General features: G+C 32.4%; 1 protein-coding gene across 3 annotated transcripts in view; it reads left to right on the forward strand.

Annotated features, from left to right (window-relative positions):
* Positions 1 to 16,146, forward strand: part of LOC138713391 (acyl-coenzyme A thioesterase 13-like) — an 83,561-nt gene that overhangs the window by 10,158 nt on the left and 57,257 nt on the right. Inside the window, exon 1 of one of the 3 annotated variants that reach the window (XM_069845469.1) lies at positions 2,556 to 2,711. The exons of the other annotated variants lie outside the window; for them this stretch is intronic. Coding sequence (XP_069701570.1) covers positions 2,628 to 2,711 — 84 coding nt within the window. The 5' untranslated portion in view covers positions 2,556 to 2,627. Of the gene's footprint in view, positions 1 to 2,555; positions 2,712 to 16,146 lie in introns of those variants that run through there. 3 annotated transcript variants of the gene reach the window in all.

Here is a 16,146-nt window from a genome sequence, read left to right on the forward strand (position 1 = left end):
AGCGAAATGGCGGCAAGCTATGAAAGTAAAGACTTAAGAAACTGTTCTCACGCATTTTTATGAACGTAGAACCATGAAGAAATATTATTTTTTTTTTCACGTGGAATTACTGATTTCAACGATCTCTTACGACTTTTTGTGAGCTGTAAGTCTAGGTGGTATGTCTAGACAGATAAGTTTCCGATAAGGTTTTGCGTGCATGGGACTCTTTTATATTCAGGAGCAGTCGGAGTCTAAAATCTTTTAAGTACACTCTACTTAGAAATGTTTTTAATGAACAGAACTAGACTTTTGCGGAAGTTTCTAAATAGTCTTAAATGACCAAGTCGTTATTTTTTTTCTCCTCTCTCTTCTTCTTCTTTTTTATTTTCTTTTTATTTTCTTTTATTATCTTGATATATTACTTAATCATTTGTATTTGTATGCCATTTAGTACGACTTTGCTAATCAACATTTTATGTCTTGTAACCCATATGTATTCTCCTATTAGTATATTAACTGTGTAATATATCTCAAGTGAATTTATTTATTTATTTATTATTTTGCTAATAATTGTAACTTAAATTATAAAATATACAGAGAAACTTTAGCTCGTCGAATTTATCTCGAGCATTTTAGGTCTTATAAATTGTGTGTTTGTGTGTGTGTGAGTGAGTGTGTGTGAGTGTGTGTGTGTGAGTGTGTATGTGTATATTCCCCTTATGTTATGTAACTGATTTTGATTATGTGTAATTTTCTACTTTATTTTATATATTATGTAACCGATCTTGATTATTTGTAATTTTATATTATGTAACTGATCTTGACTACTGTACTTTTCTACTATATTTTATGTAATTTCTAAGGTATTTTCTTTTGTGTTGTTTTGTAATCTAATTTTGTATTTCATGTATATTATTGAAACCTGGTTGAGTGGAAGAGAAGGCCTCATGGCCTTAACTCTGCCAGGCAAAATAAACCTACTACTACTACTACTACTATATTCATTAGAAGCATAAGCATATTATGATATACTGTAATAATAATAATAATAATAATAATAATAATAATAATAATAATAATAATAATAATAATAATAATACAATAAACATGCCTATACGAAAATGCAAATAGTATCATAAAAATATATTCCAAAACTTATCAACTTCCATCTCCCCAGAGGAAAGGATGAAGAAGCCATCCATTTTAATACTGAGATGGAAATTACGTGGTCTACCCTTGGAAAAACATGATGCATCCACTATACAATCATAAATGTTGGGACTCTTGACTATTTCAAGATTATTATTAATTATTATTATTATTATTATTATTATTATTATTATTATTATTATTATTATTATTATTATTATTATTATTATTATTGATGCTTTTACTACTGACTAGAGCTCGGATGTTTAGGCATTTATAACAGTTAACATAGGCAGCCAAAAAAAGGCAATAAAAACGTAAAAAAAGACAATAATCTTTGAAAAAGGCATAGCAATAAATTTGAATTATATCAACATAACTCAAATATTTACTTCGTAGGTGACATATGTTGACTTATAAAATACTTTTTTTCGTGATTGTCTTTTCACAAACCTTACATAACAAAACTGTTCCAGCGGTTGAAAACACATGGGCACCAAATTCACTAACGTAAGCATGAAGTTTACTTTGCAATGGTTTACTGAATTTAGGCATTCTAGCTAACCGATCTTATACCTTCTGTCACCCGACAATAACTGACTGTTCCTCAATCCTCACTAAAATTTTCTTTCTCCTACAATAATAAGCACGTGTAGCCCAAAATTGTAACAGTAATTTTTTAAAATATGAAAGCAAATAATTGAAAATGCTATGTGACAACTTCTATGAAAACGAGCTTAAGCACCGAAATAAATTACTTTTATTTACTATTGTTAGTAAAATTAGTCATTGTTTCAAATATTTAAATTTCATACACATAACATTACAATTAATTAGAAAACTGCAAATAAACAAGAAATATTGCTTTAGAATGACAAAAAAAAAAAGACATTTATTAGTAAGAAACACCTAAAATTGGCAAAATAAAAATTGACCCCATCACTTTAATTTACTCCAAATCACATTTATATCTATGAAAATAATGATTTACTTCCTCCCAGTAAAAAAAGGCATTTTGCCAAACATCCGGGTTCTACTACTGACCATGTTTGTTCAAGTTGATAATAAACACTACGCGCAAGCAGCGAAAATCTTTGGTCGTGTTACCCGCAAGTTCGCTTTCGAGTATTGAACCCATGTCCGCTAGAACTTTAACCGGAAATACTCCTCCATGGATCATGGTTTTCATTCGAGATTCATTTTGAGTCAAATTTAAAATATCCAGCTGAAAGAGCCGGCTACTGGAGTTGAACTTCGAGACTTTTAAATCAGTCGACTGCTAGAATTCAATTCCGAGACTTTTGAATCTGCTGTGTTGAAGAACAAAACTCTACTTGTAGAGTTCAAGGCAGCAAGCCTAGTAAGAGCAATTAGTTTGTGTTATATCTGCTAGAGTGTAAGATTTGTAAATTAAGGCTTGGACACTTATCTGGATTACGTAATAATGTGGAAGATGTTGTCACGATGATTTGCAATAACCATGCGTTGTAGTAAAAATGTCTGCCAACGGATTGAAAGTGGCACAAAATGCCTTACGACAATATATGTGTGGAAAAACATTTGATAACATACTTGATAAGGTAAGATTATATTTTGATTTATATCAGAAGCAGTGAATACAGTATTTTATTTATGTGATTGATACATATTTCTTTAAACATATTTATTGAAACTCATTCCGTACTGTTATAAGCCTTATTATATTACATTTACATTTCGTATCCTACCATGATAAAATCACACTAAAGAGACTTTCATAGACCTGCAAGTTGTAAAGTCCGCTATCTTTTCAGTGACTGATTAATTATCTTATCATCTAATTGTGTTCGTCCTTCAGTGGCTTTCATTTCACACTTTCATAGTGTTCAACGTGTTCCGAGATTTATTTTTCTTATACGGCACACAAAGAGATAGAGATAATAAGTTATTGTGATGCTGTACAAAACTGATTTCCATAATTTCCTGGAAATAGGCTATACGTGATATGGAAATATATGGTTTGGACATATCTGCGTGCAGCGTTTTCTCCTGAATTTCTGGAATATTGGACGGATTTTGTTCATATTCATGATGTAAAATTCAATTTTATACAAGAAAAATGCGTATAAATTTTTTTATTTCTATAATGGGCTTATTTTATAGTATATTGCGATACAAGTTTGGTAAGTGCATTATAACAGAATCGAGGAAACAGTTTAAGGGGTTAGGTACAGCTTACAGCAGTAAAATTTTGAAAATATTCAAAATTTTTTTCCTCCATTACTGTATCTTGTGCAATAATGAAAACTAGTATCTATGTGTAAAACACTGTCCTTCTGATATATGAAAAAAAAATATATTTTTATGATTAAAAAAAAATATTTGCATTTTTTTTTTGTTTCAAAATTAAGTTCACTATGCAGTGATGAAGCGTTTCCCATATAACTAAAAAACTATCCAACATTCTGTGATTAAATTTCTTGTGTGTATTAATGCATGTCATATCCACACTAAGATGCAAGATCATTTCTCTATCTTTGATAGATTGTCTGATAAAAATAAATTTATTTTACAAAAGGTCAAATATCAGTATTTTCTTCTAAGACAAAATTAAAAAAAAAATATTTAGGGTAAACTAGGGTCTGTTGGACAGTCGGGCATGTTGGACACTCTGTACTTTAACGTGTTACCTCGCCACTTGTGGGCACCACATTCTGCTAGAAGTCAATGACAGAAGTAGCCCCACTCGTGGCTACTTCCGTCATTGACTTCTAGCAAAATGTGGTGCCCACAAGTGGCGAGGTAACACGTTAAAGTACAGAGTGTCCAACATGCCCGACTGTCCAACAGACCCTAGTTTACCCTATATATATATATATATATTTTTAAGGTATGTAGTTGAAAGAGCATGATACTGTAAACATGAGTTTCAGCAATAAAATAAAAGAGAGAGAACATGAAAAGTTAACAAGTTTATGAGGTATAAGAGAAACGCTTCATCACTGCACATTTTGAATTTTCAAAAAAAAAAAAAAAAAAAAATATATATATATATATATATGTATAAAATCGTAAAAATATTTTTTTTCATATAGCAGAAGGACAATGTTTTACACATACCAATTTTCATTTTGTACAAGATACAATAATGGAGGAAAAACATGTTCCAAAAATTTTACTGCTGTAAGCTGTATCTAATCCAGCGGTCATCAGCACAGAGAACCCTGGGGCTAGCGTCTCTTACCCGCGGAGAACACACTGCACTATGGTGCACTCGAAGCTGCTAGCTGATATGTTCTCTACCTCTTCCTGCTGCACGACGGGGCACACGGGACGGCTCCGCTTACCCTTTACCCATTTCAGCGAGTGCTGACGACCATTGATCTAACATCTAACCCCTTAAAAAACGAGGCGAAGTCGAGTTCTTCCCCCCCCCCCCAGTTTCCGAGATTCTGTTAAGCACTTAACGCATGTGTATTACATACTATTTTTTGGACGATCGGCATTGTTTTTAATTTTGAATCTTGCATAAATCTGTTTGGTAAGTAAAAATTTCTCCTATAAGAAAGTTTGAACGTCCTTGCCAAAACAGTATGTCGGTTATTTTGTTTCAGTGTAAACAGTCATTGTTGTTTTTGGTAATTAAATTGGTATTAATATGATCAATATATGAGTTTAAGTAGAAGTTTTGTAATCGTTTAATGATTATGGCAAAAGAATTGGTTGAGGATTTAGTGGATGAAGAGACTGAAGAAGCATACATACTTCACTATGCAGTGATGAAGCGTTTCCCACATAACTCAAAAACTATCCAACATTCTGTAATGAAATATTTTGTGTTTATTTATGCGTGTCATATCTACAATATGATGCAAGATCACTTGTCTACCTTTGATAGATTGTCTGATAAAAAATAAATTCATTTTAAAAATGGTCAAATATCAGTACTTTCTTCTAACACAAAATAAAAAAAAAAAATATTTATTAAGGAATGTAGTTGAAAGAGCATGATATTGTAAACATGAGTTTCAGCAATAAAATAAGAGAGAGAGAACATGAAAAAGTTAACAGGTTTACGAGTTGTGAGGGAAACGCTTCATCACTGCACAGTAAACTGCCACCATTTTAAATTTTGAAAAAAAAAAAAATATATATATATAATTTTTTTTTAATCGTAAAAAATATTTTTTTAATATAGCAGAAGGATAGTGTTTTACACATACCGATTTTCATTATTGTACAAGGTACAGTAATGGAGGAAAAGAACGTTGAATATTTCCAACAATATTACTGCTGTAAGCTATAGCTAGTATCACAGTCTAATATATAGTCACGAAGCTCAATACGTAGGGAATATGTATTCATAGATAGTTGCTAACCACTAGGATCGCTACTATCTCCTCATCACATACAATGTGAAACAGTACTGGCACAGTCTACTGTTCCTAGTAACCTCATCTACTCAAGCTTCGTGACTGTATATACTAGACTGTGATAGTACCATAACGAATAGAAAGAAGAAGTGTGCGCACTCCTATCTGTTCAGCATTGTCGACGGTGACCAAGAGAATTAGTGGCGCTGCGATCGGTATTGCTCAGTTGGAAGCGAATATCCATAAAAGAAGCAGTAGAGTGTTCGTTCATTTCGTTTGGTTTTTAGTGTAATTAAGTGGGTTAAATACTTTAAGTGCCAATACACTAATCTGCAATTATTCGTACACGAGTGACAAGTGAGTAGCTCTCACGATTTATTTATTAAAGGACGAGATTATTATGTTTTTGTCGTGTTATATTTGAAGCAATGCCTTCGTGTTTTGTTCCGGGCTGCAGGGCGTGCGTGTTTCATTTGCTTATGCAAACAGAACAGACAATAAAAGAAAAATTGAGCGATGGAATGTGGGGCGACATATTTCACGAGTGCATAGACAGTATTACCTCAATTGTAATTCAGCCACCGGGAACAGGATGCTGCTTGGATCATGCCATGGATATCATACCGAAACTAATTTTTCACTATATGAAATATCGGTTCTTCTTCCGGACGAAACAAATCCGACGAGAACTCCATGCTCCGAGAGCCGCCAAATCATCTCGTAAATTCTCCAAAATGTCGGACAAGTAACTGTTGGTGAGTACATATTGCATGCCTACAAGCAGCCCTAAGTTAAGTTTTACATATTAAACTATTATTTGTTTTACAGTGTGATGTATATGAATGTGTTTTTCTTTCAAATAGTCTTAATGTTGTAAGTACAATGCCAGTTACGTACGTATATGGAGCGAAAGGTAAACAGTGCAACTTACGTTAAATGTATTTACGTACTTACACACGGAACAGACTGGGCGAACTCTGCACTAGCGCCGCGTGGTATCGGCCGTTTGAATTAACAGAGTGCGACCATTACTTCTTTCTATTCATTATGATAGTACTATAGTGACACAGTTACTGTAGCAACGAAAAACGCTACGAACTTACGCACCAACACACTAGTTATAACAGCACTGTGATTTGTTTTGTTTGCTTAGCAACTAGAGAAAAGTACGGTATTGTCAATTTTACGAAGGATGTAAATAACAATGATAAATAGGGAAAGAAGACATTATCGTCCAAAAATCAATAACGCACACAATATTGATTAATTTTTTCTTCGTAATAACGTAGTAAATGTAGGCTACATAGACTAAACTCATAAATGAAATTATACAGTTCTATGTTTTCATAGAATTGAACTATTATCTACAACATTATTTCTACTTTTGGTTCTGATTCCCCTCACTAGTTCTACTGTGTCGATATAGGAAGATAGTCGCAAAATACCACACATGACAGATAGGCTCTGGTCCCTGTTAAAGTATATGGGCCACTAGTTATAAACCAACCTTATTATACGTGAAAGAATGTCCACAGATACAACTAGTTGTAAAGCTTGACCTTCACGGTGTGACTTCCCTCTCCTGCTACTTATCTTACAAAGCCTACTTAGAATCTCATTAATAATAACTTTTAATAGGCTTAGGCATACTTATATCACTTTTGAAACAGGCTTTCGTAAAAAAGGAAAAATACTAGACGAGTATGTGAATAGTAGTTAATTTCTGCAAAATCCGTAAAATACGAGTGTTATGTATTGGCCTAAACTAAGTCTGACCCTTCTGAATTATGGGAAATGTGTTTTTGTGCAATTCAGAATAAGAAAGTACTGTACCGGTATATCTTTATACAGTAAATACTATTTCGAATAATGGTTCAAGAAACACAACAATAAACGGATATAAATTACACTGGTCTACAGTGATTTTGCTACTGAACAGAAACAAGATTACCAACCCTAATTTGAGTGTGCTGCTTACAGATCTGAAGTCCGTTTTTTTCTCTATCACGTCACAATTTTAAAATAATAACTTTTTAATTTTAATTTTTACATTTTTAGTATATTTAGATCCATTTTTGTTTATGTTGTTATGATTTTGCTGTTGAACAAAAACAAGTGTAACTTACCAACTCTAATTTAAGTGTGCTGATCACAGATGTGAAGTCCATTTTTTCTAACATGTCATAATTTTAAAATTAAAATATTTTTAATGTTTACATTTGTACCTACATTTAGATCCAATTTATTTATTTTATTGTGATTTTGCTACTGAACAAAAACAAGTCTACCAACCTTAATTTAAGTGTGCTGATTACAGATGTGAAGTTCGTTTTTTTCTATCACGTCACAATTTTAAAATAATAACATTTTTAATTTTAATTTTTACATTTTTAATACATTTAAATCCATTTTATTTATTGTGTTGTGATTTTGCTACTGAACAAAAACAAGTACAGTATAACTCCAAATATCCGGATCATGTTTCAGGTAGGGTGACCAGATTCACATCGATGAAAAAGAGGACACAGAGCTTAAAAAACGAGTACATTATTGGAAAAAAGAGGACAGAAAATATGTACTTCGCTTTAGGCTTAGGCCTATATTATACTTTAAATTACGTCAATATCTATTTTATTACAAAATATTTACAGTATACATTTAGGCTTAGGGTAGTTGCACTAGTGAATGACCAGTTAAGCACCTTGATAAGAATATATGAATATAACCACTTATAAAACTAGGCATTCGACATAAGTAATATGCTTCGTTGATTCCTGAAGACTCGCACTACTCATTTAATGAGTGAATTTTAATTTTTCTCTCATATAGGTTAAATTTATGACATTATACTTTTATGATTTAAAAATCACTAGTGAATGACCATAATGTTCTAGTAGTTGACCAGATGAGCACTAGTGAAGGACCCCAAGTGACAAATGATGAATAATTGAAACTGGGGCTCTATGCAATGAGATATCATTGTGTAGGCCTACTATAATATTATGTGGTTACTATTATGGTTTTCGTTCCAGTAATATTACATTTAAAAACTGGAATAGAAATATAAATTTCTAGAGAAATTCTTTAATATTCAAGAACACTTTCTACAAATTTGTAGCTAGGCCTTTTTACCGGTTTGATTTTCCATTACATATTTGTTTTATATTTACTCGCAAGAGGCTACATTGTAAAAATAATGTACTAAATGTATAGATATACAAATAATTCTTTTTGATAGGCTACCTATATCAAAATTAAACTGTTCAATTAGTCCTAGTTTTAATTTGGAAATTTATTTCAAGCTCTGAATAAATATATATTTTTATGCTATGTAAGAGTAGTAATTTTTGCGACAATGTTACGATGTGTGTACTGTATTTGGTCAATTTCATTTGGCCACTTCCAAGTATCCAGTCCCCATCTTTACACAACTTTCACTTCTGATTCTGTTTTATCCGTTTCCATCACTACTCCTGAAAAATATGTTCCTTTATATTTCACACTAATTTACTAGTTTTTGCGATAGATAACTTTTTATAATGTAGTGTTAGCATTAGGTTGAGAACTAGGTCTATACATTACTTTCGAAAAGTCAATGTTTCCTGAATCAGTGTCATAAAAGTGACATTACACCTGACTCAATTTCTGTTTCGCCCACAGATAGTTTTTTATTTTTGTTTGTTTCAGAGTCCTCTTCTTTGTAGATTCTTTCTTCTTTTTCTTTGCCTCTCTATCTTCTTTACGTTGTTTCTTCACGTTTTACTTCTCTTCTTTTATTTTTCCTTTATCATAATACTGTTTCAACTTTTTAGAAGTTACAGCAAATGGAACATCAGGAGGGGTTCTTTTTATATTATTTCATTATCATTATTTTCTTCTATTTTTGGCCAATACAAATTCCTTTTTCACACAGTTTCTGGTGTTACATTATTTGATGGTCCTGTAGAATTTAGTTTATTAATACAACTTCCATCAACATCTTTGCTTGGACTAATACTTTGGATCCCATTTCCAATCTCCGTATTACTTTTAACACTTCCAATCTCAGATGGTTGTGCAACAATCATATCATTAATAATAATTATTTGTCGAGATCACTTGGAATAATATTCTGGATTCCATTTTCAGTAATCCTATTAGTTTCAACACATCCATCCTCCACATTATTTTCATCACAACATTCTTCAAAATTCACTGCAGCATTTCTATGAAAATCTACAGATTTATCATTAGGAACCAAAAAATTGACCTGAGTATCTTCTGCTATTGCAGTATTTTTCTGAATATTTACAAATCCATAATTATTTGGAACCAGAGGATTGCTCTGGATGATATCCAGAGCTCATTTGAATGTGAACCAGTAAATGTCTCTAGCCTCCAGTGAATGACCACTCAACTTTGGACCATGGTCATTTAATAATTTATTTATTTAATCTGGCAGAGCTAAGGCCAGTAGGCCTTCTCTTCCGCCCAGCCAGACTCTAATTCTAATTAAATACATTTGCTTACATAGTTATTACATTAATATCTAGATCATAAAACAACATGAAAGTAAATAATGAAAATTGGATAACTAATGTTAGTGTGACAATAATAAACACTGGTAAGAAATAGTTATAATAATAATAATAATAATAATAATAATAATAATAATAATAATAATAATAATAATAATAATAATAATAGGGTAATAATAATAATAATAATAATAATAGTAATAATAATGAGATAATTTAGATATTTATCTGTGATATATATAACCATTAAACATTGAGAAACCTGAAACAGCTATTATTGTTGACAATAATTGTTAGAAAAATATCTCGTTAGCCTATTCTTAAATTGATTTGTTGTCTGACAGTCCCTGACATTACTCGGTAGGGAATTCCAAAGTCGAGGAACAGCCACAGTGAAAGAAGATGAATATGAGGATGTTCGGTGGGAGGGAATGGATAATATTGGGGAGTGTTGTGATCGTGTGTCTAGGTTATGATGGGTGGATAAATTTTGAAAACGAGACGCAAGATAGACAGGAGTGGAGAAATGCAATATGTGAAAGAGAAGGGAAAGACAGTGGATTTTCCTACGATCTTCTAGACGGAGCCAGGACAACATTTCGAGGGATGGTGTTACGTGATCAGCCCGGCGAATATTGCAGACGAAACGGACGCACATATTACGAACACGTTGTAGTCTCTGCGCCGAAGTAACGCTTACGTCAGTAAGCAGAATATCACAGTAATCGAAGTGGGGCATCACGAGTGTTTGCACTAGCATTACTGGTACAAGTTCGTTTTTCGGTCATTCACTGGCACATACATATGAATCAACAGCCACAGATTTTGAATTTCGCACTCAGAAATCAAAATAACGTATATAACGATATCACCAGTAAATGACCAAAATAGTCATTCATTGAGGAAAACCCATTATTCAGATCCAGTGAATGACCACCCACGTTATTTATGCGGCTTTGATATTAGAATTAACTTTTTTACTGAAATAATGATTTAAATACCTATATAATTAATTCCTATCTTAATATCTACGAAAAATAACAAATCATTGTATTAAAGAGCTGCTATATGAATCGTTGTCATTAGTCTTACCTTATTAGAAGTGCAGGCAGGATTGCACATTTGATGCACACCTGAAGAAAACTGCCATATTTTATACATAGTTACGTGATTCTGAGTGACCACTGAGAGAGAATATTTCAAAACATAGTTGATCTTCTGCAATTCGGAGTTTCAGATTGGTTTTTGCAGCCCTGACTCCTATTTTAAACAAATTAATCACAAGATGGTCATTTACTGGATCCGGTCATTCACTGGTGCAACCACCCTATATCATACTCAAAAGTATGTTAATATCTATTTTATTACAAAATAATTATGATAAAATATAATAATAATAATAATAATAATAATAATAATAATAATAATAATAATAATAATAATAATTTTACAGTTAGTTAAAATGTGAAAGTCAAGGGAACTATAATATTAAAGAGGACAGAAAATATATATTTAGATTTATTCTTAGGCCTATATTACACTTAAAATGATGTCAATATCTATTTTATTGCAGCATACTTATGATAAAACTTAGTAATATAATAGTAATATGCGTTACAAGAGCGGTATGTTGAAGTTTTCATGCTCGAGGAAAAGTTTGAAAAAGCGAAACGTAGTTGAGCTTTTTTAATTTCGGAGAATTGAAAGAAAACATACCGCTCGTGTATCGTACATTATTTTGTCCGAAGATCGTTTATTACATACCGTCGACCTAGTTGGCGAGTTAGTATAGCGCTGGCCTTCTACGCCCAAGGTAGCGGGTTCGATCCCGGGCCAGGTCGATGGCATTTAAGTGTGCTTAAATGCGACAGGCTCATGTCAGTAGATTTACTGGCATGTAAAAGAACTCCTGCGGGACAAAATTCCGGCACATCCGGCGACGCTGATATAACCTCTGCAGTTGCGAGCGTCGTTAAATAAAACATAACATTCACATTTATTACATACCTGAAAGAGGAATTTCTAATTAGTTGCAATGCAATCTCCATCTTAGTTTCTGTTCAATGACGGCAAATTTGCAAAACAAAAATATCTATCTTCAACATTGTTGCTTTAAAATGTTTTCTGGGTTTACTATACTCCAGCAGGCCGTGATATACGTCTGTCTTCCCCCCCCCCCCCCCAGTCTATAAATGCGAACTTAAAACAAACGGTAAGGTTATGTAATGATTTAGAGTTTACTTAATTTTTGCAAATATTTAAAAACAATAACTAACAGTGCAATTTAGATGAAATTTATAATTATTACTATATTAAAAATAATATGTTAAAAGCCTAAAGCAGTAAAATCAATATGTCACTTAAGCGGTAAGAAGAGGGAAATTGTTATGTGTGTTAGGTTGGGAATACTGAATGTGGAATTTTAGACTTTTCGCGGATTGGTTTTGTGCGGAAACCAAGCAAATACGCACGATCTCGCACAAAATCATTTTGCAGTTACCTACAAATTAAAGCAACGGCCATAACAAGTAGGGGCAAGGAGAGTTATAATCATTTTGGAGTTACCTACAAATGAAAGCAACGGCCATAACAAGTAGGGGCAAGGAAAGTTATAATCGTTGCCAAAGAGTACCTATATTCCGTCAATGTTGCTGCCACCTACAGATAAATTACTCGAAAAAGGCGTCAAATCACATAATTTCAAAATATCAGGCATACAAGTTATAAAAAGGAGGACATTTCTTGATTTTTTTAAAATCCACCCGGACCCCGGACAAAGCCCTAAGAAGGAGGACATGTCAGGACAAAAGAGGACGTCTGGTCACCCTAGTTTCAGGATAGTTTGAAATTGTTTATTCAAAGAAAGTTGCATATATTTAGGTGTTTTTATTTCGCGTACTGTACTGCCACACACAAGTAAAGTTCTGTTCTGTATGGAACATGAAGAGTTCTTATAATCGCTAAATCATACAAAAATTTCTTATAATGTTAATCCATTTTAAATTCTATTTTGTTTGAATATATGTAACGTTGTTCATTATAAACTATAGTCATTTTGCACTTTTAATACATGCACTAGCTTACTACTGTTGTTTCTAGACTCTTTTCGCATCCGACCCAATTATCTGGATCATACTACCCCCATTAGTCCGGATAATTGGAGTTCTACTGTATACCAAACCTAATTTGATGGTGCTGATTACAGTAGATCTGAAGTCCGTTTTTTTTTTCTATCACGTCACAATTTTATAACAACATTTTTAATTTTTAATACAATGTGCTCGTTGATGCAAAGAAGATATTTTCTTTCACCCCTTCACATTAAACGTGACCTCATGAAAAACTTTGTGCGGGCTCTGAATTATGACGGTGAAGGCGTAAAGCAGTGGTATTCATTAGAAATTACAAGAGAGGCGAATATAAGAAACAGTATCTGTCGGAGAGCCGCACCAAATTTCACAATATAGGCTACTCAAACTTGGTAACACGCAGTCTTATTACATTTATGCATAAACACATTCATTACTGATTACTGTCATTGATTTTTATATTAATAGTTAACTGTTTTATATTATTATTATTATTATTATTATTATTATTATTATTATTACATAATTTTAAGATAACTTACAGTTATGTAGACTATTGCTGTGAAGTTGAAGGTCGAACTCTGCTACTCTCCTGCATAATTTTGTCAATACGAGCTGGTTGATTTGTGACATATATCCTCAGCAGGTTTTCCAAGTTCACATTGATGAGGCGAGATCTATGTTTACCCTTGATGAACTTTATCTTGCTGAAAGTCATTTCACAAATATACGTTGATCCAAAAAGACTCAAAATGTTATATATGCACACGACACCAAGTTTTCGAACTGTTTTTTTTTTTTTGGAACTGTATTCCAAATCTCTAAAACTGATTTTTTTTTCGTTTCTCTTGAAAAATATCTTCTAGTTCTGAATCCTGCTGGAGCTCATTAAGTTCATTTTTGAGATTTATAATTTCAGGGCCAAAAATTGACAACCCAGTTACATCTGCTGTCGCTACTAACCAGGGATTTTCGACTAATCGAAATGGATTTCGAAACTTTCGAAAATCATTAAACCTCGCGCTGAAATCATGATTTGATTTGATTTTATTATAGTAATGAGTATTATACAAATACTATGGACATAGTCATAATAAAACAAACAGAGTGAATAAAATTATATTAAAAACATAGGTTGTTAACAGAGGACTCAAAGTATTCACTAATACTATAAAAGGGATGATTAATCATCCAGCATTTTAAAACATTTTTAAATGTTAACAATGTGTGCAGACTTATGTAATCTATTAAACACAGATACTGCCATGGACATAAATTGTTTTTTAGTTGTTTCCAGTCTAACATTAGATTCAGTCAATTGAAAATTGTATCTTGTATCGTAATTATGATGGCGTAGTTCAGTGAGAAATTCCATGAAGTGTTGCAAGTTTATTTCTTCCTCTGAGTTTTCTTGAATAAGATGTTGGAAGCATGGGAAACTAATAAAATCGTTATTACTCAGTTCTTCTGTATATATTTTCAATTTTTCTTCCAAATAAAAAATTGCACTTGTCAGCTGAGTAATAAGTTTATTTGTACCTTGCATTTTAATTTGGAGATCATTCAGTATTCCTGTTATATCAGCCAGGAAGCCAACTTTTCACCATCATGAAAAAGAGTCCAGTTCAGGGTATTCTTTAACTCGTTCACCATATTACATGGCGAAGATTAAAAAATCGTTCCAAAACTCTTCCTTCACTCAACCACCTGACCTCACTGTGATAAACAACATCATACTGTGAATTAAGCTCTTTGGGGATTTCTATGAATTGCCTATGATTTAGTTCACGTGATCTAATGAAATTAACAGTGTTAATTACTTTCTTCATCACAGATTTGAAAGTTTCGTCAAATTTAGCAGCAAGATTTTCTTGATGTAAAATGCAATGATATGTTAATAACTGGTCTTTATTTAAATATTTTTTTAACAGAGAAATAAATCCTGTATGACAATATACCATTGAGGGACAATCGTCAGTACACACTAATAAAAGTTTGTTCAGGTCAATTTTGTATTTGTCGAAAAATGTTTTAACTGCTTCAAAAAAATCTATTCCCCTTGTCTGACCTGTCATAGGTATTACAGTTAAAAATTCTTTCTTTAATCGCTATCTTATTACGATATTTGACAAATAAAAGCAACTGAGAGGAGGAACTAATATCTGTGGACTATCCAGAGCAAGCACTTTTGAATTACGAGAGAAGTCAGGAATTTAAATTTGTTTCTAGAAGTGTGATGATGCTCATAGTAGTAGTACATGATTATGTAACAGTTACATAATAATTTAACTAATTATAGGTCTCATTATGTAAAACTGCTTAAGTTAAAGAGAAGCTATGTTTATTATTTGTTATATCCTACTATTTTATAATACTAATTGCATTTATTAGTGAGATATATGCTGTAAAACATGCCTTTATTTCTTGTTCTCTTGTATGAGCGTAATGCATTATCTATTACTGAAGAGCAGTTTAATTCATCTTGCAGTGGTAGGCCAATAGAGTTTATTTTGCTCACCCCTTCTTTTTCACCGCTACTTGGCTGCAGAAAAGATTCATTGGAACCCGTGCGCTCTTTGTAGCACGTGCTCTGACCTTGACATCCCTGTTTTAAAGTAAAACAGTGATAACATTTAGTAGAATTCTTTTTCATGGAAAATGATTTATTTGAGACTAATATTTTGTTATAATATTTATTGTAGTCTACGCAGGGAATAAGGCGTTAAATTTGAACAGTTATGTACTTCCCTCTACATACTCGATTAAATAGATTAAGAAATTAAAGAATAATGCAAATGTAAAAAATTTCTTTATTGTTGTTCTTACAACCACATTTGAATTTCGAAAACACAAATTCGTCTACATATTTTTGTTTTACTTCTTTATTGTTGTTCTTACAACCATATTTGAAATTCGAAAACAAAAATTCGTCTATTTTTTATTGATTTCCATATATCTTCGTTAGTTTCTTGCTCGCCTCTCATCTCTCTGCTCTGCTTCGCTCGCTTTTCTTTTCTGGTTCGCCCGTCTCTCTTGCTAGTGCGCTGGCCCCTCTCT

Source organism: Periplaneta americana, chromosome 14, assembly GCF_040183065.1.
Source record: "Periplaneta americana isolate PAMFEO1 chromosome 14, P.americana_PAMFEO1_priV1, whole genome shotgun sequence".
NCBI lineage: Eukaryota > Metazoa > Arthropoda > Insecta > Blattodea > Blattidae > Periplaneta > Periplaneta americana.